General features: G+C 47.2%; 12 protein-coding genes across 12 annotated transcripts; 8 read left to right on the forward strand and 4 right to left on the reverse strand.

Annotated features, from left to right (window-relative positions):
- Positions 1-55: 55 nt before the first annotated feature.
- TRV_03281 (uncharacterized protein) lies at positions 56-918 on the reverse strand (the record flags this gene model as incomplete). The annotated part of the gene is made up of 2 exons (XM_003022578.1): positions 56-636; positions 717-918. The coding sequence occupies 2 exons, from the start codon at positions 916-918 to the stop codon at positions 56-58; spliced, it is 783 nt and encodes a 260-aa protein (XP_003022624.1).
- A 425-nt stretch (positions 919-1343) lies between these two features.
- Positions 1344-1643, forward strand: TRV_03282 (uncharacterized protein; the record flags this gene model as incomplete). Its single annotated transcript, XM_003022579.1, has 1 exon — positions 1344-1643. One exon carries the CDS (start codon positions 1344-1346, stop codon positions 1641-1643), a length of 300 nt encoding a protein of 99 aa, XP_003022625.1.
- Positions 1644-1845: 202 nt separating this feature from the next.
- TRV_03283 (uncharacterized protein) lies at positions 1846-2701 on the forward strand (the record flags this gene model as incomplete). Its single annotated transcript, XM_003022580.1, has 2 exons — positions 1846-2197; positions 2340-2701. The coding sequence occupies 2 exons, from the start codon at positions 1846-1848 to the stop codon at positions 2699-2701; spliced, it is 714 nt and encodes a 237-aa protein (XP_003022626.1).
- A 517-nt stretch (positions 2702-3218) lies between these two features.
- TRV_03284 (uncharacterized protein) lies at positions 3219-5225 on the forward strand (the record flags this gene model as incomplete). The annotated part of the gene is made up of 5 exons (XM_003022581.1): positions 3219-3320; positions 3409-3445; positions 3519-3645; positions 3714-4485; positions 4542-5225. The coding sequence occupies 5 exons, from the start codon at positions 3219-3221 to the stop codon at positions 5223-5225; spliced, it is 1722 nt and encodes a 573-aa protein (XP_003022627.1).
- Positions 5226-5735: 510 nt separating this feature from the next.
- On the forward strand, positions 5736-6907 carry TRV_03285 (uncharacterized protein; the record flags this gene model as incomplete). Its single annotated transcript, XM_003022582.1, has 4 exons — positions 5736-5801; positions 5854-6039; positions 6152-6457; positions 6536-6907. The coding sequence occupies 4 exons, from the start codon at positions 5736-5738 to the stop codon at positions 6905-6907; spliced, it is 930 nt and encodes a 309-aa protein (XP_003022628.1).
- Positions 6908-7816: 909 nt separating this feature from the next.
- On the forward strand, positions 7817-9043 carry TRV_03286 (uncharacterized protein; the record flags this gene model as incomplete). The annotated part of the gene is made up of 1 exon (XM_003022583.1): positions 7817-9043. The coding sequence occupies one exon, from the start codon at positions 7817-7819 to the stop codon at positions 9041-9043; it is 1227 nt and encodes a 408-aa protein (XP_003022629.1).
- Positions 9044-9390: 347 nt separating this feature from the next.
- TRV_03287 (37S ribosomal protein Rsm22) lies at positions 9391-11956 on the forward strand (the record flags this gene model as incomplete). The annotated part of the gene is made up of 2 exons (XM_003022584.1): positions 9391-9469; positions 9612-11956. 2 exons carry the CDS (start codon positions 9391-9393, stop codon positions 11954-11956), a joined length of 2424 nt encoding a protein of 807 aa, XP_003022630.1.
- Positions 11957-12520: 564 nt separating this feature from the next.
- On the reverse strand, positions 12521-13093 carry TRV_03288 (uncharacterized protein; the record flags this gene model as incomplete). The annotated part of the gene is made up of 2 exons (XM_003022585.1): positions 12521-12895; positions 12962-13093. The coding sequence occupies 2 exons, from the start codon at positions 13091-13093 to the stop codon at positions 12521-12523; spliced, it is 507 nt and encodes a 168-aa protein (XP_003022631.1).
- A 2826-nt stretch (positions 13094-15919) lies between these two features.
- TRV_03289 (uncharacterized protein) lies at positions 15920-17397 on the forward strand (the record flags this gene model as incomplete). The annotated part of the gene is made up of 4 exons (XM_003022586.1): positions 15920-16101; positions 16210-16325; positions 16396-16947; positions 17015-17397. The coding sequence occupies 4 exons, from the start codon at positions 15920-15922 to the stop codon at positions 17395-17397; spliced, it is 1233 nt and encodes a 410-aa protein (XP_003022632.1).
- Positions 17398-17616: 219 nt separating this feature from the next.
- On the reverse strand, positions 17617-19361 carry TRV_03290 (Leucine Rich Repeat domain protein; the record flags this gene model as incomplete). Its single annotated transcript, XM_003022587.1, has 2 exons — positions 17617-18610; positions 18670-19361. The coding sequence occupies 2 exons, from the start codon at positions 19359-19361 to the stop codon at positions 17617-17619; spliced, it is 1686 nt and encodes a 561-aa protein (XP_003022633.1).
- Positions 19362-21122: 1761 nt separating this feature from the next.
- TRV_03291 (uncharacterized protein) lies at positions 21123-21488 on the reverse strand (the record flags this gene model as incomplete). The annotated part of the gene is made up of 1 exon (XM_003022588.1): positions 21123-21488. The coding sequence occupies one exon, from the start codon at positions 21486-21488 to the stop codon at positions 21123-21125; it is 366 nt and encodes a 121-aa protein (XP_003022634.1).
- A 5472-nt stretch (positions 21489-26960) lies between these two features.
- Positions 26961-27488, forward strand: TRV_03292 (LysM domain protein, putative; the record flags this gene model as incomplete). The annotated part of the gene is made up of 1 exon (XM_003022589.1): positions 26961-27488. A coding segment is annotated over one exon (528 nt), but the record flags the coding sequence as incomplete, so codon positions are not given.
- Between the last annotated feature and the right edge of the window lie 60 nt (positions 27489-27548).

Here is a 27548-nt window from a genome sequence, read left to right on the forward strand (position 1 = left end):
AATGACCAGAGTGATATTTGATGCGATCTTACCTGTCCCACAGCGCATACAGGTCTCAGTCCATCGTTATTGTGATTTCTACCATGTTCACCCAGCGAGTTCTGGAGTCGGGTAGATCAGATAAATCTCCGTTATCAGGTTTGCTGTTGTTCTTTCCCTGCTTCCTTTCAGCATCCGCCTTGGATGCAACATCTTCTTGGTCATCAGTTTGTTGGGCGTCGCCCGTGAGCTGCTTTTCAGCTTCTATCACCTCATCTCGAACAATATCGTCTACCACCATGACTGTCCCAGTCTTCACCTTGGTGGTAAACCCATCCTTTTTGTCAAACCACTTTCCCACTTCCATGGCCTTGTCAATGGCACGCCCCGTCGCCTTGATAAAGACTGGCTCTTTTCGTAATGCCTCCGAAGCATTTTTAAGCTGTGTAAGCTTGTCCTTGCTAGATTTCCTCTTATTCCCTAGGCAAATACTCTGTGTAGCACGCTTTTCGGCTTCCCTCAACAATTTTTGGACGCGTTTCGCAATGCTCATAAACGGAGACTTGGTTGAGACATAAACGACCTTGGGTACATTGGCTCCTGCATAAGGGGATGCAGCTGGGGGGTGAGGAATTGGTCGTTTCTCAATTCGCGCATCTGTGCAGGAATGGTTAGATCTTGTCGTGAGAGCTGGAGTAATAACGCAAGGTTGAAAGCCCCTAGCTAGGATACTCTACTTTTAGGGATTTTGAGCAGATTCTTGTTCTTTCTTTCAAAAACAAGCTCCGGCTCGGGTTTCAATTTAGCCATGGTCAGCATCAGGGTGGCATCTCGCAGGCAAACTTTCACCCAGTCATGCTGTGCTGTCGTGGAGCAAAGTCCTTTGCCGCGAAGAAAGAGAGAGGTGCCCGTTGAGTTTGCTATACCTGATATTGTCATTTTATTGGGTTATATTTAGATTTTATTATTGGGTTATATTTTTTATAATTGCTTATCATTGGTCACTTATGTAAATAAGCATAAACCACATAATGTCGTTTATTGGCTTCCGGGACGGCCCAGAATCGTATCAGCCAGCCAATAGAATCGGCATATTCTCCCAAAAGGGGTTCGCGACGCGCGCTCTTTCGAGGCTGAAATAAATACTGAAGAAAAAAAAAAATCAGGAGAGATGGAATATCACAAATCAATGAATAAGTTTGGCGCATTTTGGACGCAGATGAGTCTGTGATTTTGAGTCTCTATTTCGAACATATTGTACGGAGTATATCCTACTATAAACCCCACGGGCAAGAGGAGGTAGCACGAAACAACCATTGGATTAGTAGTCTCCATCAGTTGATACCCCTTGGAACGAAAGCATCATGTCGAACAAGAAGAACGAGGATCAGGATATGAGCAGAAGAGACGAGAAATTCAGACCTGCACCCCAGTACCGGGCTCGCGGCGATAGCGGCAGCATGGGTGGGATCTTATCACAGCTTGAGAACAGCCCTGGTGCGGCTGTTCTCGCCTACTGCTTCTCTTCGATCAGTATGACAGTTGTGAACAAGTATGTCGTTTCGGGCTCATCCTGGAATTTGAACTTCCTTTATCTAGCTATCCAGGTATATTCGTTATTTTCATTTGTACTCCAGAGATTTTCTATCAATGTTCTACGCTAACATATATTCACTAGTCCGTTCTTTGCACCGCTGCGATTTTAGTCTTAAAGCAAGCGGGATTTATCCCTAACCTTGTTGCTTTAGAAAGTACTAAGGTCAAGAAATGTACATATCCATATCACGGCTAATTGAAGCATTATGTGGGTTCTTCTCATGCTAATACTCTGAATCAGGGCTCCCAGTGTCCGTGTTCTTCGTGACCATGATCTATACCAGTATCAAGGCTCTTCAATTTCTATCTGTTCCGGTGTATACCATCTTCAAGAATTTGACGATCGTTGTCATTGCGTATGGCGAGGTCTTGTGGTTCGGTGGAAGCGTCACTCCGCTGATTATGCTGTCCTTCGGTTGTATGGTGCTCAGCTCCGTCGTAGCTGCGTGGGCTGATATTCAGGCTGCTGTCAATGGTTTTGGGCATTCGGGAGAGACTGCTGCTGCTATCTCTACCTTGAATGCCGGATATGCCTGGATGGGTCTTAATGTTATCTGCACGGCTTTATACGTATTGGGCACACGCAAGTTTATCACCTCTCTTAACTTCAAAGACTGGGATAGTAAGTGACATTCTTCGACCAATTGATCAATCACGAAGCTTTGGAAATGCAAACTGACCGGAACTAGCTATGCTTTATAATAACTTAATATCCCTGCCCATTATGATTATTTGTTCTCTGGTCACCGAAAATTGGTCTTCAGCTAACCTGGCCAAGAACTTCCCGGCTGAATCGCGCAACAATATTCTCATTGGCATGCTATACTCAGGTCTAGGGGCCATCTTCATCTCCTACTCATCTGCCTGGTGCATTCGCAAGACTTCGTCAACAACCTATTCATTCGTTGGGTATTTGAACAAGCTCCCACTTGCAATTAGCGGACTCGTATTTTTCGACACTCCGGTCACGTTCGGTGGTGTCTCAGCCATTCTTCTGGGATTCTTTAGCGGTCTCATCTACGGCTACGGCAAGATGAAGCAGAAGGAGATGGCGAGCCAGGTGCTCCCCACCACCCGTCCGACCATGAGTGCCAGCTCCCAGAGCCAGAAGGATGCGTCTAACTGATTAGCTGGTTCCCGGATACCTTAGAGTATATCTATATTTTCTTTCTTCTTTTTATTTTCGGTTTTATGTGGCATTTTCGTTGTGAAATAGACTGTTGTTGCGATGTTGATACATACTCTGGCGACTACCATTTTGGCGATTGATCTAATTAACTATTATATGGGGTTTAGAACGTGGGGTTTTAGAGTAAATAGAAGATGAATTCGAGAACATAAAGTATCTTCCAACGGCATTCGACACCCTCCATGGAAATAGCAAAGAAATGTCGGTCGTTCTTCTCTTTCCATCTTTCGTCGTACAGGAAGTGTTGGTTATCGATAAGCTTTCGTCAACCGCCAGAAGAAAAAAAAAGCCAAAACGAGGCAAAAGTTTTTTTCCACTTCTTGTGCCGCCAAAAAGTCGCTGACCTGCCAATCTGCCCGCCACGAAACCCCGTCTCAACAGCCCAATTCTTCGTTGACACTGCTGTTCTTCTGGAGGCCGACATAACCTCCTTGTTTATCAGAAGGAAGAAAATATGAGCGATCAAGCTGCTGGCGTCGCCTCGGATGCGACTGAGCGGTGTGCTATCGGTATCTCCTTTGGCAACTCCAACAGTTCCATTGCTTATACCTCGCCTGTAAGTGGCAGACCAGATACCATTGAAGTAAACTGTTCGCAGGTTGTATTTTATTTCTTTCTCTGACTCTTGCGTGTTACATGGGCAGGATGGAAAAGCAGAAGTTATTGCGAACGAAGATGGAGGTTAGTGGGATCCCCTCCTTCGAGATTGGTATCGGGCCAATAGACTAACGTTCGAAATTTTACCCAATTCCAGATCGCCATATCCCCTCCATAATCTCGTATGTTGACGGTGATGAATACCATGGCACACAAGCCAAATCTCAGATTGTCCGACATCCGGCCGACACCATCGCCTACTTCAGAGATTTTCTTGGAAAAGAGTAATATCAAGCCTATTCCGATGAAAGAACAATTGGTTGGGAAGCATTCGGCTGACCGTCATATCCAGATTCAAATCGATAGACCCTACGCCATGCCATCAATCCGCTCACCCACAACAGCATGAGTTCACTATTGCTTTCACTGTGCAAGAAGGCACCGAGGAGGAGAAAAGCACACTTACTGTGTCTGAAGTTACCACTCGCCATCTCCGTCGCCTAAAGAACTCTGCCTCTGAATATGTTGGCAAACAGGTCAATGCCGCCGTCATCACTGTCCCCACAAATTTCACCGATGCGCAGCGATCCGCATTGATGGAATCTGCGAAGGGAGCCGGTATAGAGGTTCTCCAGTTCATCCATGAGCCAGTTGCTGCCGTCGTAGCATACGATGCTCGGCCTGAGGCTGTGGTCACCGACAAGCTTGTTGTTGTTGCCGATTTGGGTGGCACTCGATCTGACGTTACTGTTATCGCCTCCAGAGGTGGCATGTATACCATCTTGGCTACTGCTCATGATTATGAACTAGGAGGTGCCCAGCTGGACCAGGTCCTCATTGACCACTTCGCCAAGGAGTTCATCAAGAAGCATAAAATAGATCCCAGGGAAGAAACTCGAAGCTTGGCTAAGCTAAAGCTCGAGGCCGAAGCTACAAAGAAGGCTCTTAGTATTGGCACAAACGCCTCTTTGAGCATCGAGAGTCTTGCTAATGGTATCGACTTTACTTCTAACGTTAACCGTTTAAGATACGAACTTCTCTCCGGAAAGGTCTTTGGAAGCTTCACCGACCTCATCAAGCAGGCAGTCCAGAAAGCCGAGCTTGATCTGCTCGATATCGACGAGGTTTGTACATTCAACTTTGTGTCTAGTCTTCTAAAATATATGCTTACATCGTGTAGGTCATTCTCTGTGGTGGAACATCGCATACTCCAAAGATTGCTCGTCTTGTCCAGTCTCTATTCCCTGATATCACAACTGTCCTTGCCCCAGCTACCTCACCAACCGCCATTCACCCCTCCGATGTAGCTGTCAGGGGTGCCGCCATTCAGGCTTCTCTCATTGAGGAATTCGAAATGGCTGACATCGAGCAATCCACACACCCAATGGTCACTGTTACCGCTCACCTTTCCAAGGCCATTGGTGTCCAGCTCGTTTCTTCTGACGAGGCCAATTGTATATTTAGGCCACTTTTAAATACCGAGACTGCCCTCCCAGCCCGTCGATCCGCACAATACCCTGCTCCAAAGGACGGCGGTGATGTTCTCGTCCGTATTTGCGAAGGAACTCGTGAAATTAAGGTCACCAAGGTTGAGCCTAAGCCCAAGGCCGAGGATGAAGATGAGGACGAAGATGATGATGATGATGAGGAAGATGAGGAGGAAGAAGTCCGTGAAATCGCATGGAATGTCTCTAAGCCTATTGCAGAGTTTGCTATACGCGACGTTAAGCCTCAGGGCAAGATTGAAGTTATGGTCAGCGTTAACGAACAGCTTGCTGTTCAGGTAACTGCCCGTGAGATCGGTGGAAAGGGAGGAGTTCGTGGCGCTGTGGAACCTCCCCAGGTGGTTGAAAATGGTGCATAAACTTATGACAAAAAATGGGGGAACATACAAAAGCACGCATAAATGGCTACATTAGACGGAGATGGATATTGATGATAATGCGTTGGTTGTTTTCCAATGAATTTAATAGTTATTACGCTTTGGTTAATTTGTCTTCTAGTGTCCGTACTTCCCTGTAACTTAACTATCGCGACCAAGTTATCCATGATATGAAAATCAATTAGGATAATACTAAGGTATCTTGATTAGAAGCGTCTGCATAGACTAACTCCGTAGCAGGTGGTGTCTTTACTATTATTTCACTCAAAAGCGAGTTGATAAAGATTTGCGTAAGGTGACACTGTGGGTTGCCGTAACTAGTTAGCCATCTAACTAACTTCGTCAGTTCCCAACCTGGAAGATAACTAATGGTTAACTGCACAGAGCTGGAAGATGACGTCGGCTTTTCTTGAAGCTACAACAAACAACAGCTGCGCTTTACAACTCTCACAATAACACCTCAGCGTCATACAATAGTTTAATACCATAATCATGGCTGCCTGGGCATATCCTCCGCTTCCGGCTGAACGGCTGAAAGAAAAAGAGGAGATATCGTTGGTATGTGTATCGATCCGGCTCTTTCGGGAATAGCAACTAACGAACCACCTAGTCTAACGAGTTACAATGGCTCTTGAACTCCTTACAAGGAACACTGGCCTCGTTACGAGACGGGTTGCAGGAGTGTTACGCTCTCCTGGCACCAAATGATACGGGATCTACACTCGTGCTTTCATCCATGCGATCGGAAAGTGTTAAGGGATTTGTGACGAGAATGGGCTCGAAAATTGTTAAAGGAGTACGTGTCTCTGTGGAGAAATAGGAGACAATAAATTGTGGTTAAGAACTGCTAGAAGGCAGTGTTGGCGCACCTGAATACGACACTCCCATGCTAACAATAGGGTCACTAGGATGTTCAACTCCGTCTTCACTCCCTGCCTCCGCCACGCGGTTCGCCTTCAACGAGATTATGTCTTTCATCCAACCCGGCAGCTCCTGAACTTGTCCTGAATCAACTTTCGACTGTTCGCCGTCTCATCAACGATAGTCTTGATATCGTTGATATCAGCACATACACAGGGGACTCGAGAGATGCGAGTTTTATATCCGGCCAACTACGGCTCCTGGGCGATAACCTGGCTGAAGCGAGACAAACTTTGAAAGGAGAAGGCGAAGGGATTAAACAGCCCTGGTTTGAAGGCAGCGCAGATGGTAACGTATGATCTGCCACCTTGGAATCTCAACCAACAAAGTCTGGTTAAGTGGGAACTATGGATAATGCTGACCCAATATAGAGCTTCGACCCGCCTCTCCCACCTTACCTCTCGTTTCACCTCTCAATTTCAGAGGCTGCACTCGTGCTATATCTTCGCACTCTTGAATCCACTTCAGCAGAATCCACCCCAGCAACATCTTTCGCACCTCATCTTTCTCTAGGAGGATTTTCTTTGCGAGACCAGCTTTTTGGAGTGAAACAGCCCACGCATGATGAGACTGGTGATGTATTTCAATGGCGTGGTGAAGAAGTAAGAGTTCAAGAAAAAGTCAGAGTGGAAAGTCAAGACCCTAGCCTTCTATCAGCCATGGCTAAGATCTCTGCTCTTGAACATGAGGTGGCAAGATGGAGAGCGGCTCTATCTACCTTGATGGGAGATGAGAGCGATTGATTTCAACCTGCTAATGTCTCAGTATTCTAAACTCCGTGCCGCTGGCCTTACCCATCGTATTCGGATTTCCGGGTTTCCTTCTTATATATGCTGATATGCTTGATATGCAATTCATTTATTAACCTATAATTAACGCCGCTCGTTTCCCCACAGTTTTGGCTGGAGTCGGCAAAGTCGGACGCCGCAGATATGAATTCATCCGGGCCATATACGTTCTATTTATAGCACATTCACTCTTAGCCTACTATGCATAATACGAGCCTGATGAAGCATCAGAGCGACGTTGCCTCGGGCGGGAGACGAAGATAAACAGGAAACGAAAGCATGCCCATCCGCTTACCATGCAATATCCGTCGTTTTAAAAGATTTAATTTAGACCTTTATGGCGAGGTTGTGTTTGGACGAGTGATTTTGCTCTTCTACAAACGCGAACATTATCCCACCCCTTGATAATCTGAGCTTCACATGTTGCTATTCTATACGGAGTAGCCCTTGCTCACTTGAAAGCTGCAGATCGGTCAAGGGCCGGTAAACATAACGTTTCACTGCTTAAACGAACCTGCACCCTATAAATGGCCAATCGCATTAGGAGTAAAAATGCACATGGGCATATCTAGGATACTTGTCTCGTGAGGTACGAATTGCAAGAGGCTTAGATATTGATAATCCTTACGACGTTCCATGAGAATGTAAACCGCTCAATACGACCCTAGAAGCAAGCATCTCACTATTTTTAAAGGGAGCTGACTGCCGTATTTTCTGCTTGCTCACTCCAGACCTACAAAAGTCTAGGTAACAGGCTCATAATTGAACACCAAGAACAATTCCCTTTGAAATCTGATTATACCTCCGCCTGATCCCCGACTCTCCAGCTTCAGTATTGATACCCGAACTCATACGTTAATCAATATGGGGATTAAACAGTGGTTACTTTCCCTGGCAGTAGTCGCAATTTCTTCTACTGCTACCCAGGCTAGAGTTGATGATCCAGCCGGAAAGGCTGCTCAATATCACAAGGAATATGCGTTGTTTAGAAGCGCAAACATGCCTTCACCCGATAAATTGGCTAGCGGAGTTGGCTTCCATTCTTTCCGCATTCCTGCTGTCGTCCGTACCAACACTGGTCGTATCCTCGCATTTGCTGAAGGGCGCCGTCATAACAACAGAGACTACGGTGACATCAACCTCGTCTACAAGCGTACGAAGTCTCCCACCAACAACGGCGAAAATCCAACGGACTGGGAATCCTTGCGTGAGGTCGTCGGAACTGGCCCGCATACCTGGGGCAATCCTACCCCAGTTGTTGATGGCAACACCATCTATCTCTTCTTGTCCATGAACGACGGTGCTTATAGTCAGAACGGAGGCAACACCCTACCAGACGGAACAAAAACCAAAACGATTGATTCCACCTGGGTTGGCCGTCGTCATCTCTATCTCACTACTAGCACTGATGATGGTGATACCTGGACTAAGCCTGTGGACATGACCAAAACTTTGACACCAGATGGCCAAGCATGGGATGCTGTCGGCCCTGGAAATGGTATTAAATTATCCACTGGTGAACTAGTCATTCCGGCACAAGGCCGCAACATCATTGGGCATGGACCATCAGGCAACCGTACCTGGTCTATGCAGGTTCTCAAAGGCGCTGGATCTGAGGGTACCATCTGCCAAACTCCTGATGGAAAGCTCATGCGCAATGACCGTCCAGGTCCTATGGGCCATCGCTCTGTCGCTCGTGGCACCCTTGCTGGCTTTGGTCCTTTTGCTACCGATAATGGTCTTCCTGACCCTGCCTGCCAGGGCTCGATCCTAAGCTACAATAGTGATGAGCCGGCTAGAACTATTTTTATGAACTCTGCCTCCACAGACCGCCGTACAGCTATGCGTGTTCGTATCAGTTACGACAAGGATGCAGCCAAATTCAACTTCGGGCGTGAATTGAAAGATGCTCCCCTAGGAAATGTTGGAAATGAAGGTGGCTACTCCAGTATGACGAAGACGAGTGACTATAAGATTGGTGCCTTGGTTGAGAGTGACTGGTACGAGGATAAAGGCGGAGAAAAGTCTCATCGTTGCATTATCTGGCGCCGTTTCAACTTGTCCTGGATTATCAATGGCCCGAACAACTAGACTTAGGTCGTCAATAGCCCGGAAGAAAGACATCCGATGTAATAGTATAATGTATAGAGTGCGCAAGCTGACTACACACTTAATAATTCAAATTGACCTCGTCCTTGTATACACTATACCCACTTCATTATTTTCTGTCTCTCTTTAACCCCCAGACCTCAAGGCTTGAGCAACGTAACTAAGGTTCGGGATCAAATTTAAGCATAACTCAAAATTTAAGCTTCACCAAAAAGTCAAATCCAAAAGCGGCTCATAGCTAGTATAGATAAAGCTAGCGTTGTCTTGGCAGTTCCTGAGAAGCTTCGGATTATTCATCTGGAGATTTTTTTTATATCGAGCAGACAGTAATGAAGCCCTTAATCAAGCGCTTCTGCTTCCTGTCTTCGCTGAACGAGAAGGATGATATCTCAGCGGACTACGAGTACCGTGCGTGCGACATGCACACACGCGCCCCTCCGAAGTTATAGACACGGACTCTGGATACCTTTCTCGTTACGAAACTGCCACCGCCAAAATGCGAAAGCTCTTTCCACGGTATCAAGCCTCAGGAATTCCGGCGTGCTATTAGCCAAATTACCTCGCACCTCAGACGTTTTCGTACAATTGCCTGTCACTCATACCAAGCGGTTTAATTCAACGTCAACTGACCCTTCGTCCCCCGTTCGAAAAGAAGAATTCTATCAACTTCTCGATAAAATATACGCCAGCCATGAAGAACTGGTCCAGCAAATCGACGAGCTGGAACTCAAGGACTTGCCTGAATCAGCCATAAACGAAGACTTGGATCTTATAAAATCCATCAGTACTATTGTGGGATACCGAACTCCGGAGGCGTTAGAAGCAAAAGTGAGAGCAGTATGGGAGAAGCACGGCGTCTTTGTACCACCCGATGAACTTCACGAGGATGGACTTAAGCTATACAGGCGATTATACGGCGAACCAATTATTACCAAGCCAGAAGAGCCACAGAAAGAGGAAGACCAGATTTTCCGGGAGAACAAGGATGGAGAGTGGGAAGAAGTGGAGATGGCACAAGATCATCACTCGACTGAACCAAAAGCTGCTGAAGGTGAATACTTGGTAGGCATCCCTGAGTCCGCTGGCCATGAGGTAGATACCCATACTACAGAGAGGTCCCGTCAGGTAGCAGCATCGCTTGGGGCGGAGCTATTTACCGAACCTCCAACATTCGACAGTGAAGACCCATTCGTTCAATCACACCCATTTGTGGATGAGGGCAAGTTTGGCACAAGCCCACGTAGTGTCACAGCTCCAGCAGCTACCATGACGAGGCCGATCACACAAATGACTGCTGCCTTTTCTAATAAACACATTTCTGACACGGCCCATAAAATATTTGGGGGAGACCAACTGCCCGATTCTATTAGGGTCGTAAAATCTCGACCAAAGAACCCAATCCCTCTCACAGCATCGCAAAAGCAAATGTCCCCGATTGAAAGCACTTTGTTTATGTCAGTATTATACCCTGGAATCTATGCATCAGTTTTAAGTGCGCTGGTAGAGACGCGAAAAAGACTCGGGACAAAGTGGATTCGCGGTCTTATGTGCAAAGAAGGAGGACCGAGCATTCTTGATGCAAGCGGTGGTGGCGCTGGTGTTTTTGCATGGAGAGAAGTACTGCGATCTGAATGGTCCCTAATGTACCCGGATCATCCGGAAGGAAGCCTGGCAACAGGGAAATCTACAGTTTTGACTGGATCGGACACTCTGCGACATCGTGTTAGCAGCCTCCTGGAGAATACTACCTTCCTTCCACGACTGCCAAACTACCTACGCCTTGCAGGGGAATCATCGCTTGGTCCCCAGAAGCCTGGGAATCGAAAGAACTATGATATTATAGTTGCTCCTCATTCGTTATTACATTTCGAGGAGGACTATCAAAAAAAGGACTACATTCAAAATCTTTGGGCTATGTTAAATCCTAAAGGAGGTATTCTGATACTCCTTGAAAAAGGACACAAGGAGGGCTTTGCGGCGATTGGAGGCGCCCGGGCGATGATATTAGAACGGTTGATTAAATCTCCTGGGTCTTCAGAGGTTTCCGATCCCGATCCCGCTCCAGAGACTCAAACTGGGCAAATTGAGAAAAGCAAAGGCATGATAATTGCACCATGTACTACTCATGCTCGATGTCCCATGTATGTTGAGCCCGGAAAAATGAAACAGCCCAAGCAGTTCTGTCGGTTTGCCCAGCGATATGTCAGACCACACGTATTGCAGCGTATCCTTGGAAACCCATCTCACAACCACGAGGATGCGGAATTCAGCTACCTTGCTGTCCAACGAGGTGTTGATAGACGGGAAGTTGACGGCTTGGTGCAGGATAAACATACAACCAATGCAGCTTTCGCCGGCTATGAACATTCAGATGATATTAATGAAGCAAACGCCAATGATGCTAAAAAGGAGATCATCGATCCGCTCTTGTGGCCCCGAGTCGTGCTGCCTCCTATCAAACGAAAAGGCCATGTCTCGATGGATTTATGCACTCCAGAAGGGAAAATAGAGCGCTGGACGGTTCCCCGCTCATTCAGCAAACAAGCGTATCGAGATGCCCGTAAGTCCTCATGGGGAGATTTGTGGCCTCTAGGAGCGAAGACCCGGATCCATCGTCCCGTCCGAGCCATCAAAATAGAGGAGGCAACTCCCGCCAAGAAGAGGATAGTGAAACCAGGCGCGGATTCAAGACGGAGACGTGCTGCCCTCGCAGATGAGAGCGAGGAATTCGATTCAGATGAAGAGCAGGGGCGGAAACTTGCCGACAGAGTGAAGTCCTATCACGACCAGCGAATAACTGGGAAGAATAAGAAAGAAAACAAAGTGCCGAAGTGGGCGAGGCAGATGGAAGTGAAGCGCGACCGCAAATACGGCAAACAGTTGGGCCATGAGTAAAGACCAAGCTGGAGCTTTCTCTGCGATATAAGTTTCTTCAGTTCATCAACGCACATACGAGCAATTCAGGCGTCTCACTGGTATCTTGGGGGAATGGGAACTCAACTTAATTTTTACGATTGACGGAGTATCTGTATAACAGCAGGGTTTTGCATACTAGACAGACTGTATTACTAGAAATATTTTTTTATTATAATGTATATTACTTCTCTCAGTCCGTCCTCTAGTGTCAGGTTGCACTAGACTTAGGCCTAGTATTTCACGGGGTTGAATTCCCCACTGGGCATAATCCCTTCTCCAGCTCTTTGCCTCGTCTGTTTACATTCCGAGATAGCGGATGGACAAACCATCACTACCTCACGGCATATAAGAACTGTATATATGGAGCCCGGCACGCCTTAGGCAGATATGCCTGTATGTGAACGTTGACAACGTTGCCCTTATCACATCGACGGAGGTAGGGTAATCTGCTCAACCAACCTTGAGAGAAAAGTCGTTGAATGGCCTCCTTGGATTGTATAGTAATGACGCCGGATTCGAATGTCCAATATCAAATAACCCTATTCAGGGAGCAGCCATGCTTTTCCTTAGTTGACGTTCACGCTGTTTCGATTGAAGTTCCAGTCGATCAACAGCATACTGCAAGCGCTCCTTCTTTTGCGTCAGCCTGCGTAATTCAGCGGCTTTACTTCCCGGAACACCACCAGCCATTGAGGTTCGTTTTCTATCGTGATGCAGGTCACTTCTAGAAGAACGCGGCTCTTGGTATAATCGTCCCTCTTGCAGTTCAGCTTTGGCTTTCAGGGCCTCCTGTCGACGCGCAAGCTTATCGGTATGGTTAGAGGCAAGCGTTATGAGATGCGATATACTGGGTGTAATTTCATCCATAATAGCTTGTTGTGCTTCTTTCAAGGTAGGTTCAGGAAGCAATTCAAAGTGCTGAGCAGAGATATGGTTAGCAACAAGTATAATGCAGCTGTTTGTCAGAAACTACCATAAACTTACTCGAGTAGACTGGAGTACTTTGCAGAGGCGGGGGAAGTCGTTTACACCTTCATCAAGGATATCGATTGAAGATTCAAGTAACTGCAGCGAGGCCCGAAAAGAAGAAACCGAAGCAGACAACGCAGATGCCATTGTAAATACAGGCTTTAGCCTCTTGAATTGGGTGTTTGGATGCTTATTGTCTTTACCTACTGCGCTGCTTGATACTCGCGATGTTTCCCTCGCCCAAACAGTCACAACGGGCAAGCGCCTGGTCACGTGACTCATTGTCGACGAAAAGATCCGAAACTCCAACTTCAACCTCAACGCATCAATTCTCAAGCCCGAAGACAAGTTATCGCCATCCCACCCGCACAGCTCAGGACAGAACCTCGTTCCGCCTTCGCCCTCTTCAGTCAAGATGCCTCTTCTCCCAAAGAAGTTCCCGGCCCTCGTTGGTCCGTACCTCCGCGCTAAGTTCCTAGACGGTGTCTTTTCCGGACGTTGCTAACACTTCAACCAGCCAAACCAATTGCTCCATTCTTCGTCGCCGGTATGTTTTAGAATAATTTCGCCATTTATGCCGACCGGATTTTGCACTACCGATTTTGTCCAGCCCTTCAACATCAACTCCGGCTGCACAACAGACTGCACGCAGTACTTTGTTCCCAGTTGGCACCCAGCTAACTAATTTATAGCATTGGTCGTCGGATACGGAATCAACTCTCTCCAGAATGCCATGATGAACTGTGAGTTGACCTTGCTCCTTGGAAATACCGCTGTGAAGACATTTTTCTGCGATGCTGGATAATACCGTGTCCTCCCGAAGCCCATTCTGGGCACCAAAAATGCGTTATGAATACCGGAACTAACATTATATTTTTACTAGCTGAGGAATTCAGAAACGATCCCCGAAACCCCAATGCTGGCAAGCAGAGCGGAAAGCACTAGATGGTGTGAAGGAATCCATGAAAAACAACTGTACTGTTATATCGTGGCCGGATAAAATGCGTGCTATCCCCAGCCGACTTTTCTGATAAATCAGAAGTGCCTTTGTACATTGAATATAGAGAGATGCCATAACAGTTCTCAATTGATGCGTTTCCCCGGATAGAAGACTTGGATGGATCGTCATCGTCCTAGGTGGCTGTTTGAAGCTGAAAAATCATCAAGCCTGTGTTTGGCCGCCGATGGAGGTACCATACTGGCCCTTCCTGGCCATACCAAGGTAACATGCTCTATCAAAACCTATCGTAATGCCAATTCACAATGTAGGACATGAAAATGACTGGGGTTTGACAATCCCAAGTCCTCAGCCCCAGATTAAAAGGCTTTTCTGGGCCACCATCAACCACCGTATAAACCGTTTTCATACTTTTGGAATATATAGAATTGCTGTGTATTGCAATACTCTCAAATTTATATGTAGTTGGTTTTTTGAGCGGCCATGTCTTGGCGCTAACCCGTTTGGGCAATATACCATTTTCCGCGAAGCCAGGGCAAATTTCAACGTCAAACCCGACATCACCGCCAGCAACGCAGGAAGAACGATTCTGTTACCCATATCATCAAACACCATGTCTCAATTCCGTGCAAAGAAGCTGGACCTCTCCGGGTTCATCAATGCCCGTGTTATTCGTGATCACACCAAGCGAATGGTATTCGCTGAGAATGAGCCAGAGAGGTAGGCACCTGCATCCTCTATATCCCAATGAATTGGAGTCAAATTTGCCCCGGTTGCGCTTCTAAATATGGAGTTTCTCTTCTCTTTTTGACTCTGTGCTGACGTCTTTTCTCCTATCTAGACAAGCACTTCGATATATCTCCCACAACACCAGTCTTCCTATGCGAGTTCGCGCTCAGGCGCAACTGAAGCTTTCTCAGATGCACGCCTATACCAGACCGTCGCAAATAAAAAACAGATGTATTGCTGGAGGAATAGCAAGGGGTGTATTCAGGGACTTTAAACTGGCAAGAGTGAGTTTTATTCTACCAGTACGACTGTTAAAGAGTGATATGATATCCGTTGCTGACCTGTCTTTTCCCTTTCTTTCAGTATCAATTCAGAATGCAAGCCCTAGCCGGAGATCTCCCTGGTGTCAGGAAGGCCAGTTGGTAAGCTTCGAAATTACGTATAGTGCCTCGATTAGTTCATCCGACGACCTTCCTCTTTCCTTGCCTTTTGTACATGTTTAAAGCAACACTGGGGTTATAAAGGCGGTATGGGACATGTATATTACAGAAGATTTATAAATTTATCGATTGCCAGGATTTCATGAAGACCTACAGCCAGAACTATGAGATGCCCGCCGTAAATCGTGGTGGCCCACGATGCTGCCCAAGACCGAGAGCTCTCATAATCATGGATGCCTAAACCCAGCGCTAACCCATGTTTTAGAGTGAGGTAACTAATTCCGCACGGCACGGCAGGGAGGAGCTCTCTCTTCCCAGCTGCGAGTGAAGATTTCATGGTGCCTCTTAGCTCCAAACCCCCATCAAATCAGGCGGCTTCAAAGGGGCGTTTTGAGGCTGATTTTCCCGGTCACATTTTCTTGGGTAGTGAGCTAGTTACGCTATGTCTGCTATTTATAAACTCCCATAGCATCTGAAACATCGACCATCTGGTGCCTATCAAGAGCTGAGGTTCCTGGATCTCTGAACCTAGCTCTGCAGATAGCGAGGTATGAGATGTTGATGCCCATGCCAATAGGAGCTAGGTCTCATGTAGCTCCCCAGGTCTTTATATCCCTGCATCCCAGAAGGCTCGGACGGAAAGCTGCTTTTCATCGAAGCTCTACTCTCACATTCGTTTGCTTTCTTGCCTTCATATTTCATCAATATTGCATCTTATTGGCTCTTGCTGTGTATTCACTGGGGTGGTGCTGTCACTTGGTCTGGCGTGTTCCTTTCACTTGCTGCTGCTGGCTTGCGTTCATATAAAGATACCCGTCTTAGCTCTCCTTCTTTTCTTTCAGCCAAATGTTGGACCTCCAGGGACTCTGTTTCTCTTTCCTTCACATTCCGAGAAAGCTCCATCTCGCTCTACTACAGCCGGTATCTCGAGCTACCAAGTCGGTTGTTAAGCGAAGCATCATGTTTGTCTTCCGGAGAGAGGACCTGCCCAAGGATCCCGTGTTTCCTACGAATCTCAAGCAACTCGGGTGAGTCACTGATTTATCTCAGTATTCCCCTAACTTCTCCGAACACCTCTCTTCTCTATGTATTCATGCACCTGGACGCGAAGCGAGGCTAATATGTATGACTGCTAGATATTTCATTAATGACAAGGATGAGATACGCATGATCTCGAACCCAGAGGAGAAGTTTCTCTATAGAATCAACGCCAATGAGCGCTACAATGAGCTCCAGAAAGAAGCGATGAACAGTGAGTCCTTCATATTACGATCACACTCCGGTCTCTTCTCCCTGGTTGGTCCCTACTGACATGATAATAGCTTGCATTCGAAACATCGTGATATCCCGCCTACATGATCAAGGGCTAGAGACATTGCGGCTGCCTCTCGGGGCCAAAGCAAATGAACAACACGTACCGATTCTGGTCTCCCCCACGTTTAAAACAGACAAACGCATTATCGTTGTCTTTGGCGAGCCAGTTCAGGATCTCGGTATCTGGGCATACCGGATTATTGGCCATGAAACCATCAACTCTGGGTCTGCAGTGGACTTCTCAGCAGCTGTCTTAGGCGGTAAAGGTGAATCTCCAGCACCAGGTCTCATCCTGACCAACCCTGGGCAATTAGTTTGGCACTGCGCAGGTGAAAATGCCATTTCATTACCGTCATGGCTGGCACTCCCTAGGAAACACGCCGTTGACCCGCCTATGAAGATGACCGTTCGAAACAAGATACCCGGGCATGAAACTTGGCAGGACCATATTACGTATGTTTTTGATGAGGTGCTGGGTAAACTTGCTCCAGATGCAAAGATTGATATTATTGGACTTGCAGAGGGCAGTCTTGCTGCCGTTAGGTACCTGGCTGAACATTGTAAGAACCCCTATTTGCATCCTAATCTATAGAAATGGGAATTCAGAATTAACGGTGCATTGGACAGGGTCGACGTGGAAGTCTCGCATATCTTCCATGGCACTTGGTAACCCGTTACATGACATGAACCATCTGCACCCAGCGGAATTCGCAGAGTTCATATCGACTCGTTGCCGCGCTTATTTGATCTCTGACAAAGAGTTAGGTCAGCCTGTGGCGGGAAGATACGAGTATGGCTGTAACTGTTATTCGTCTGGAGAGTCGAAAAACGTCGAATGCATCATCCCTCGGGCCTATGAAAGTATGCTGAAATGGATTGATGATATGCATGACAAACCGGAACTGAAGGAGACCGAGGTTTTTGTTAGTGAGGACTTTGAGATTGCTGAACCTGGCGAGGAGTTCGGCGGTGGTAATGGCAACGGTGCTGTGGTAGAGGAGCTCAACTAGACATCACTACGCAGATGATGAATTGATATGATACTTTTAGCGGGGGGAAAAGGGAGTTAAGCCGCTCAATTACTTTATTTCTTATGTCCTGGAAGCGAGCGAATTATGAACCACAAACAAGCCTAATACGATGAAAACCGCTATGTATCCCTTTGTGCAATTTAACCGCAATGAAAACAAACAAATAAAAAAGTATCCGGATTAAATAGAAACTGGCGGCTAAACTTCTTCCTCGGCGGTAGGAAGATCAGGCGTACAAACCCAGCTACAGCCTCTTCTCATGAATGGCAAAGGGCAAAACCTCTGTCCTGGCTTCCTTCCATGCTCCTGTCCTCGGGTCTCAGCTGGTTTGCAATCCCACCATTCAATCCACCTTACTTTGTCCATGACGTATGACTTGCCGCACACGGAGCAGATTTTCTCTCCTGTCTGTCTGACCTCATTCGCGAAGCTGAGAAGCCGAACAATAGGATCTTGATAACGAGTGTTACTGACTGAAGGCAGCGATGACGAGAGCGATGACCCAGGAGGGGCCATAATTTCATCATCTTCGATAAAACGTGAAAAGTAAGGGGAACGAGAACAAGCCTTCAAGGCCAAATCACGAAGGGATGGGGTATTCGTTGGTATGATCCGTTGTCTGTCCACGGCACGCCCTTCCATATCAAAGTATTCGGGTGCACTGGTAGCAACATGAATTGGTTTCCACTTTTCCAGGGCCTCGCTTGATGTAGCAGGCGCATTTCCGTTCTCGGATTCGCGAGTATTAGGGTAAAGGGCAATAATTCCACCTGCTTCGGTGTTGATATGCCATTTGACTACTTCCGATTGATCCGGACGAAGGAACCGATTTGGATACAAGGTGATGTTCTTCAGCACTCCGTGTTCCTGCATTAATCCTAGAAGTTCCCAAGGCAGGTACCGTAGGTTATTCCCACCTACGTTCAACTCTTGAAGCAGAGTAAGTTTTCTAATAGCTCCGGGTATTTCCTTGAGCTTGTTCTGACGAAGGCTGAGAAATCGGATGCTCACCAAGTCAAACACTTCCTTTGGAACATAGGTGAGTAAGTTACGGGTCAGGTACAGCTGGAGGGATGGTTCCAGGGGACTGAATATTTGAGCTGAAGCTCCGTGTTCGAGCACAGTTGGTTGTTTGGTTAACTGTGCTAGAGGAGGGAGGATATGCGGTGGGATTGTGCCCATGTCCAGATATCTTGTCGGCCAAATTAGTTGAAGAATGAAAAGATAGGATGAAGCAAAGCCAGGACTTACGAGAGATCAACCCTATCATCTCCCTCATCAAGACAGGTGTTGATAATTTGTCTAGCTTTTGCATGAGCTGTAGACTCGGTACTCCGGCTCCCCTTTGTGACTGGGCTCTTACTGCTGCTTTCAATGGGTATACCCGCGGTTTCAGGCGCCGGAAACCTTCGAGAAGCACTGCAGCGAGTTATACTCGCAGGACGACCGGTCGACACTCCCATCTCTTCACAAAACACGGAATCATCTGACCCACAGGTGAAGACAGCAGCAGACTCGTCCCCATCGTCAGTAGTATCGGTACTGCCCAACCAGACACCACTGTCCACGTTCCTCTTACTCTTGAACCCCATCCTCTTCGTCCGCTTATTCTGCATGGACTGTAACTCGTTTCCCAGCTTCTGTCCCCACCAAGTCCCTCTATAACGTCTTTTTCGGCCTATTGGGCCCTCTGGCAAGCCATCTTCAGCATCTTCTCTGGCTGTGGTATCATAATTCTCCAACGCTGACGATTGGAAGTCATCGCTGGAGAAGAGCGGCGGATCACTCGACGGCGTTCCGCTGCTCCCTAGAAGCTTGTTCAACGACTTCGACGACGTGGATGAGCCATATGGGAAAGGAGGACGAGTCTTCGATGACTGAGCTGCGACTCTTATCTTGCGGTTGAGCCGGGGCGGCGATGGGAGCGGCGGGTCAGAGTCCATTGTTTGGGTGGTAGGTAGGACAGACCCGTGGTTGACCATTAGTTATAACCGGACTCTTCTCTAGATTGAATGCATGGGAAACAGACAGAAAATGCACGCCCACGATCACGGCCGACGACACGCCCGTACGTGCCACAGTGAATACTGGGATACGGACACCCGGGCGGGCGTGAGGAAGTGATGTTTCTATGTTATCTTCGTCCTCGTCGCGACGACGCGCCTTTTTTAAAACGTCACCCAAAGGCGCGTGACACGTGACCTGTTGCCCGACCCGACCTGCGAGAAGAAGGTCTCGACTTCGATAAGATGGGCGATAGATGGGCGATAAAGGATAGACAGAGTCGAGCGAGTGACAGCAGAAGTAGATGGGTGGATGGGCAGATGGCGGAGATGTTTGCTTATTCTTGTGGGGAGAAGCGAAGACGCTGGCCGAGAGTAGTTGACGATCACAGCCATCAGACATGCATCTTGGTAGACCACAGTTAAATCTACATTAATTGATAGAATGGGGTTACGTTCAGTTCTAGTGTTTCGCATTAATAGCTTATACTCAAGGATATGCCTCCTTGGAACCCTTCTGGATCTTCGCGACAGGTTTGGCGTCAACAGCCGGTCAACTTGTCTTGGTGGGAGCTATGTCGAGCTCGGCCGTTTGAGGAGAAGCATCGATGCCACGGCCATAGTCGGTAGGATGTCTTCTATCAGGGTAGTCCATATAACTACATATACCTGCCTATATTATCCGAGAGAAGCCGGATCATCTTTACCGACCGGGTTGACACCTGGACGGCGATATCTCCCTCTCACTAGTCTATCGCCATGAAACGATAGATCAGGCCACCGAGCGTCCCGACTCCAGTTTCGGCCTTCGGCTGTCGCATACCCAGTGTCTACGTCACATGTAGGAGGGAGTGAGCGTGCCTTGCATGAGTCCTGCAGCAAGCTATGGCGAGAATCCACCTGTCAAGACGCTTTCGCGCTTAGTCGACTAACTAGCACCATGCATGTATCACGGTAGCTAAATATGCAGCATGGGTTGCTGAACCTGGAGACGACAGACATGCACATACCTTGCTCGGCCCGAAGATGTTTGCTACAGCGGTGAAAGAAGAACAAAGGATCCTACTTTCATTTTTTTTTTCTTCGTTTTTTTTTTTTATATAATATATATATGAGTGTGGGAATATGAGGTGATGGTAAAAAAAGGGGGGTATAATATCAAGAAGCGTTATCACATGAGATGATGGAGGTTGAGGAGGTAGAAGAAGTTGAAGAAGCGAAGTTGAATGTCAAAATTTTAGTACCAGGACTTAAGACAGACAAGCTGGACCGGGTCAAGGCACTGCCCTCCCCTGAAGAAAGTAGATAGATGAAAGATAAAAAGGGGGAGAGACAAAGGTCGGTGAGGAGATGGGTGTTTGCATATGATTGACTTGAGCCAGAGCCAGTATGCTCACTCACACTAGAAAGAAGTGAAAGATGGTATCAAAAGGGGGTATGTAGAAGAATAGAAGGTCGTTGAAGAGTAAAAGGGAAAAAGGGGGCCATTCGACTATCCATATAACATAACAAGGGTCTGAAAATCGTCGTAAATAACCTCCCGGGCCTTTGAAAGGGGGTCAAGAGAAGAAGAAGAATAGGCGGATGAATTGATCTTTGTTGAAGAAAAAAAAAGTCCATAAATCGGCCCAGGAGAGAAAGGTAACTGCCGAAGTATTGCGCGTGACAGAAGGTTGAGTTCATGCCCAAGAGTGATTCGGCTTATAGAGCAGCGCCAAAAAGAAGGGCGACAGAGCCAGCGAGGATAGCGGAGCCGTAGCTGGCGACCATTGCTGGAGCAGCGTTGAAGGTAGGCTGAGGCGCAGGGTTGCTGCCAGTGGGAGTAGGAACGCTGCCAGTGCCGGTACCGGTGCCCCAGGTCTTGGTCATCATGGAAGATGGGTAGGGAGCAGTGCTGTTGGCGCTAACCGGAGGCTTCATGCTAGGAGTAGGCGCAGAGACAGAGTGGATGATGGTCATAGTCACTGTCTGGGTGTGAGTGGAAGTAGAGTAGACAACATCTTGGGCGGCGCAAAAGGGTGCGAAAAGCACAAGGAGCGCAGAGAGAAAGGTAATGAAGAAGCGCATTTTGGCGGCGTTTAAAAGTTAAGATCGAATTGACAGGATGTCGCTGAAGGCAGAACTAAAGAAGCAGCGGTCTTTATAGACGAGCAAAGCAGACGAAAGGTCGAGAAGTCGAAGCTGGCAGTTGGGCGCGTACTGCTACAGTGGCTTGTCGCAAGGAGGGAGATGTCGCAGAGTCGCAAGTAAAGAGCAAAAGCAATGCAAAGAGCGTGGGAGCTGTAGAAGCTGAAGCCGAAGCCGTAGGTAAAAAGAGCGAAAAAAGCGACTCTGTCCAAATGAATGACTGGCGATGGATAGAAGAGAAGAAGAAGGGGGGAAAGAGAAAAAGAGGGAAGGGAAGAAAAAGGCTGCGCTGGGGGCGAAATATAAAAGAGTAAAGGATCTAAACTAGACCAGGGCGCATCCCAAAAATACGAGCAGCCTCTTCGCTCTCCCTCGCATTTTTTCACTCTCTTTTCTTTTTCTCTTCCTGCGAGAAAGTCAAATGCAAAGCTACGTGTGAGCCTCTGGAGCCGCCCGACAGCTTTGTCTGCTCGTTTCGCTCTCATTCACCTCTCATTGCTTTTTGCTCAGGGAAAGGAGTGATTGGCCTCGCAGCTGTGCCGATCTTGATCTCAGCGTTACTCAGGTCCAACGGCCTTGAAGGTTTATTAGCCAGGGGAGTAACCAGTGTTGCTGTTATTCATAGTTGCCCTATTATTGATGAGCCAGTGGAGGGCGCAATTTCCTGGCAAAGTGACCCCTGAGGGGTTTTTCTTCATTTTGGAGCCTCGCTCACACTCTTTTTTCCCGTAAATCTCGTTTTCGTCTCTAGAGTGTGAGTTTTCTCCTGTTTCTTGTCATCTTCCTTGCTGTCAGTCAGTCCGGGTGTGTTGGCAATGTGGGCGCTGGCATGCTTCGTGGCGTTCGCACAGTTGGCTGCTCACCGCAAGGATGGCCTCTGGGTTGGCTGATACTGTTATTTACCTGTTAGTTACAGGGTAAGTAAGGAGGCTTGCTTGGTTTCTTACCGAGTATCGTTCTCTCTCTGTTATTTCATGCGGCCTTGCTGGCTGGTTAGGTAACAGCACATCCTTGATATCCCCGTCCTCCGTCGCACAAGATCCAATACCCCGTCCAGGAACTCCGCTTTCCGCCCAGAGTGCCCCTTCATGTCAAGAGGAGGGGTATTGCTTGACATTTAATATATGGCTAGCTTGAGAGACTCTTGACTTGCGGGCCGTGATACATCTTCATCTCCAGGACATTTCGTCAAGCGAAAGCAAGGCGTGAAGCCCTCATCCCGGCTTACAAGGCTGTCGTGTGTTGGACTTGCTGCTTTTGGGGCGCTTATATAAACATCAGGCACCACCTGGGCAGGCACGGGCACGCGGGAGGCTGACTCATCTTCGCCGGACTTTTATTATTCCATTTCCATATCAGGGCACGGACCCGCAATGGATGGCCCGATCCATCCATTCACCTTGGAGCCCTCCCTTCCTAACTAGACCTCCCTACAAAGAGGGTTCCTACCCTCGTAAATGGGTGTGCAGAATCCGTGGCAACTCTTTCATCTCTCATCTGAACACATATAAGGTTGAAAGCTGGATATTGAATAGAAGAGCTCTCAAGCTGACGGTTTCTATACAAGATATAGACCAAAATTATCAAGGAAACGTATACAACTAAAGAATATAATAGACTTTCAACTATCAACAATAGAAATGCGATTCTGTTTATCATGTTTACCAAATTAGTTCAAGTTACTCTGTTAATTGGGCTGTGAACTCTAATAGGTACTTTCATACACTTTATTTAAGCCTCAAACAAGGAGAACTCAGGTAGTTTTCTTCTAAGAGGTTGTTGATGATGCCATCCCTCGCCAAAAATCCAGCTTCCTCGGCACCGCAGATAGGTATATAAACATTCCCAGAGGCGCGGATCTCATTGTCCAAGTGTTATCGAAATCTTCTCTATTGCTGGAATCGATGCTTTCGAGGGTACTGTCCATAGCATTCAATTACCAGACTATTTCCAGGTATTTACAAACTAACTAGTCCACATGACTATATCAGGGCTGAGAGGCTAGGGGTGTAGTGGCCTAGGTTGTATACATAACCAGCTAAAAGATCTTCTACAGTCACACTGCTGAATTTCTTACTAGGCTCTCGAATTTCTCCAATCTCGGCAGGGAAATAAAGTTTCCTGGAAGATTAAGATACCAACCTTGTATAAAACTAGGCTATCATCATTAAAGTTGGTAGAGTATAAACTGGGTATTTGGGGACGCCATAATATTTAAAGATATAGTTGAACTCACGTATTTGGAGCTGCCGACCTAAACTCAAGCAAGGATAGCACAGTGATCTCCAGGGATAACGGCAATAGTAAGGCAGTTGCCACGAGTATTTAAAGCTGACACACACACAGCACTTATTGTGAAATTAGCAGCGGTTGTGTTTGAAGGAGAATATACGGCAGGGGTGCTGCGAATACGGATCACGGTGAGGTCGAGAGTAGAAGATTCCATGTACGTCCAGGTATCAACAATGTCGCGTTAGCCTAATTGACGGTAGCTTGAGCAATGCCGAGATCATTCATACAAGCTGCAATTATGTCAAAGTACTGTCACTAGTCCTATTCTGCCCCCATACCAGGAGGAATGCACCTTAGATGGTTCAATACCGCTGATATGATCCTCTACCTAAATGGCCGTATCAGAGAGTCAGCCAACTCGGATTTTTCAGCCTTTTGCCAATATAAACCCCAACAATAGCAGCCCCAAAAGTACCGAATAAAACAGCTTTTTCCGTTTGGCAGAGCGTTGCAGACAAGTCTTAATATTTTTGACCTCAGAGTATGGGTGATCGCGATCTCTCGTTCCTTGGGAGTTGTTTCCAGCAGCGGACCAGGCATGGCGGGGAAGATAATAGTCCTTCTTATGGTCAAGATGCGTTACCAAAGCTTGGTGTAGGTGTATAGTAGTAGTATGTATCCCAGATACCGCATGAACGGATGAACTGTTTTCGGACGCAGCAATATCAGGGGAGAACCCCATGAGAAGAGGTTGAGGTTATACATTGTGTTGACTAAAGTCGGCAACCACAGTCCAATTTAAGTTTATAACTAGCCATATGACATGACTCCGGGAAAGCAATCGCCGTCTTGTGGGGGAAAGGATCTCCCAGAGGAAGGGTAACAGCGACAAGGGTAGAGGTGAGCAGGCCCACCAAGGGAAATCCAAGCATAAAGAGAACCATAATAGTCTGAAGTAATTTGCATATGAATATACAACTATGATTAGATCTTGAAAGATAGATATATCAAGACATGTATGTCTACCCTTATATATTCATGGGTCTGGTCTGTTCCTTTGGTATTGAGAGAGCTGCCGGTAGAATCGCGGAATAATACCGCTATTTCCGGGTATATCATGGAAACTGCGATACTAATAAAGTGCATGTCCCTTCTTGCTACATCTGGGTATCCTTCACCTGTATTCGGGGACCTGCTTGAGCTCAGGCTAGGCCAGCGATTGGTGCGGTATATTTGCAGAACACGCCGGTGTGTTGGTTTGCTGAGCAGGGGTCGATACTGCCATCCGTCCTATCTCATTAGTAGTGGTATATTTAATAACTAGAAGTGATATCCGATATATCAACCGGCCTTCAGACGCAGAGCGCACATCCAACGAGACTGACTTGTCGTTCAAGTAGGGGCTTTGATGCGGCTCGCAGCTGCGGGCTAGAGCACTTTTGGTTTAGCGAGCGCCGGTCCGGCCCGCTTATTCGGGGACCTTAATTGGCTAGCGGTCAAAAAAGCAAACTAAACTTAAGGAGCGGCGAGGTTAAATTCAGAATGCAGCCTGTAAATAAAGATGACTCGTTTTATTACCAAGAGAATAATTATAGACCACAATTCGCCATACGAATATCTACCACCACTTCAGCTCCCTGTTTTCGCCGTGGCACACCGCTCTTCTTGGGGCATGGCTTCTTGATAGTCTGCCATTCCCCTTCAGGGCAGCCCAACAAGTCTACATCGTCTTAGAAACATTAACCGCCAATTCCTTTGCAAGCGGCTTGACAAGGCAAGGGCTGGCACTGGCGGTAGCCGCTCCCAGGCATTGTTCACTAGAGACCAACCAGTAAATCCCACGCATTGATAGGGTTTTAGTCAGGCTGTGCTATTCTAACAGCGATTGACAGTTACTTCAATATTGGGGAGTGGTGCATCGGGAGAAATAGTGAAGCGGGCAGTGAATGTATCCGAGTGGTAAAGACCTTCTAATAACGGGTAGTACTCCCTTAGTTTTGTACATGTGGTTTTCACTCGAAAGAGCCATTCCACTGTGAAGGATCCGGGACAGGAGCTGATGAGGTCGGTGCCGTTGATGCCAAAGTAGTAAGTAGAAATGGGCAGCCATGAGCTGCTTGTAGAACCATCACCTGGGAAAAGAATTTGCCACCAGTGAGGCCCTGAGGCAAGACCCCCACATCTAAACGCAGACCCAGTGGAAATATAAAGGTTTTGCACAGACATGATAATGGGAAAGTATGCAGTTAATGCGTAGGTTTCGTTATCGTGTGTGAAGATCAGGGAGACCCCAATGCTATTAATCACTTATGGGTAGAAAGGACGACGGTCGACGGTCCTCCTCGAGTTGAGCACTTTGCCACCAGGGACACAACAGAGAAAAATAGGAAGATGAGTCCGGGTAGCAGCATAGTGGAGTCAGAACCAACTCTGTTGGTCTTCAAGTCGGGATAGACAGATGCAATAGTTTGACCGGTTGGTCTGGAACTAGCAACTGCCCGTTTTTATATAAAAACTGTCAGATAATGAAATTCAGAGAAAAAACTTCACCGAACTAGGAAATCAAGGGGAGCTTACCAAGTTTGATTGCCAAGGGCATGCCGTAACGCACTAGAATAGCACACGGTTTACAGCAAGTAGTGAAGGGAAATGATCTAGCGATGCAGACATTCATGTATATGGACACATAATATAGACAGGGGCCTAAAACAGGAGAACAGCTGCCGGTGAATCTGAATCTAACAAAGAAGAAGTGTTGTTGGTAATTGACCTAAAAGAAATCAGCCATACAGACTTGCTTGTCACTTTGGATAATTCAGTGAGCTCTAGTTCACAGCATGGTACTCTGTCTTTTAATGAATTGTTTTCCATTCATTTGCCCCGGTGTTGAAGAAACCCGGTATATTTGATATCACTATCCATTTACTACATTCGCAAGGATGTTCACGTCTTCCGCTAACTCAGATTACCGTAGAAACCCGATATCAAGGCATGAATTTCCTGACTCCCTTCACCATAAGCACGCTCATGGCATAAGCCGGTGAAAGAAGACGGTGATATTGCCTATATAAAGCATGGAAATTCTTCGCTGCTGGAAGAAGCTGATGATTTGGCAACTTAATTTTCTTCCTGTTCAAATTTCTGTTGATTACCAGCTTTATCTTCGCAACAACTGCAATTATGTTGAACATTCCGTTGATACTCGGAGCCATTATCCTCCTTGGTACGAGGAAGGCTGCCACAGCTGCCCTACCTCCCCGCCCTTGCGCTTTCGCTGTAACAGCGGCAAACGATGACACCTGCCAGTCCTTAGGTGCTCAATGGGGAATTGGTATGGCCCAGTTTTTGAAGTGGAATCCAGGTGTCAACTGTAATGCTCTAGTTGCCGGGAAGACCTACTGTCTGTCTGCAGGCGATTCTGAGCCTGGTCCAACTGCGAGCCTGACCCCATCTCCCCAAGTTCCAACAACTTCGAGGGCAACTCAGACTATGATTTCAAAGGCATCGACAGGTACTCTTGTCTCTCGCTCTGGACCAATTAAATTTTTGAGTGGAATGGCCTCAGATTGCCTCTTCTATCACCCGGTGAGTCCAGGTGATACCTGCCAGAGCATCGTTGATCAGTATAAGGCCTTCACCCTCGACCAGTTCTACACCTGGAACCCTTCCGTTGGTAAGAACTGCGAGTCTCTATGGCTGGGATACTATGTGTGTACTGGTGTCAAGGGCGGACCAAACTCTCCTTCGCAGCAGCCTCCTTCTCAGCAG

The sequence above is a fragment of the Trichophyton verrucosum genome, assembly GCF_000151505.1.
Source record: "Trichophyton verrucosum HKI 0517 chromosome Unknown contig00275_1.f1.exp, whole genome shotgun sequence".
Taxonomy (NCBI): domain Eukaryota; kingdom Fungi; phylum Ascomycota; class Eurotiomycetes; order Onygenales; family Arthrodermataceae; genus Trichophyton; species Trichophyton verrucosum.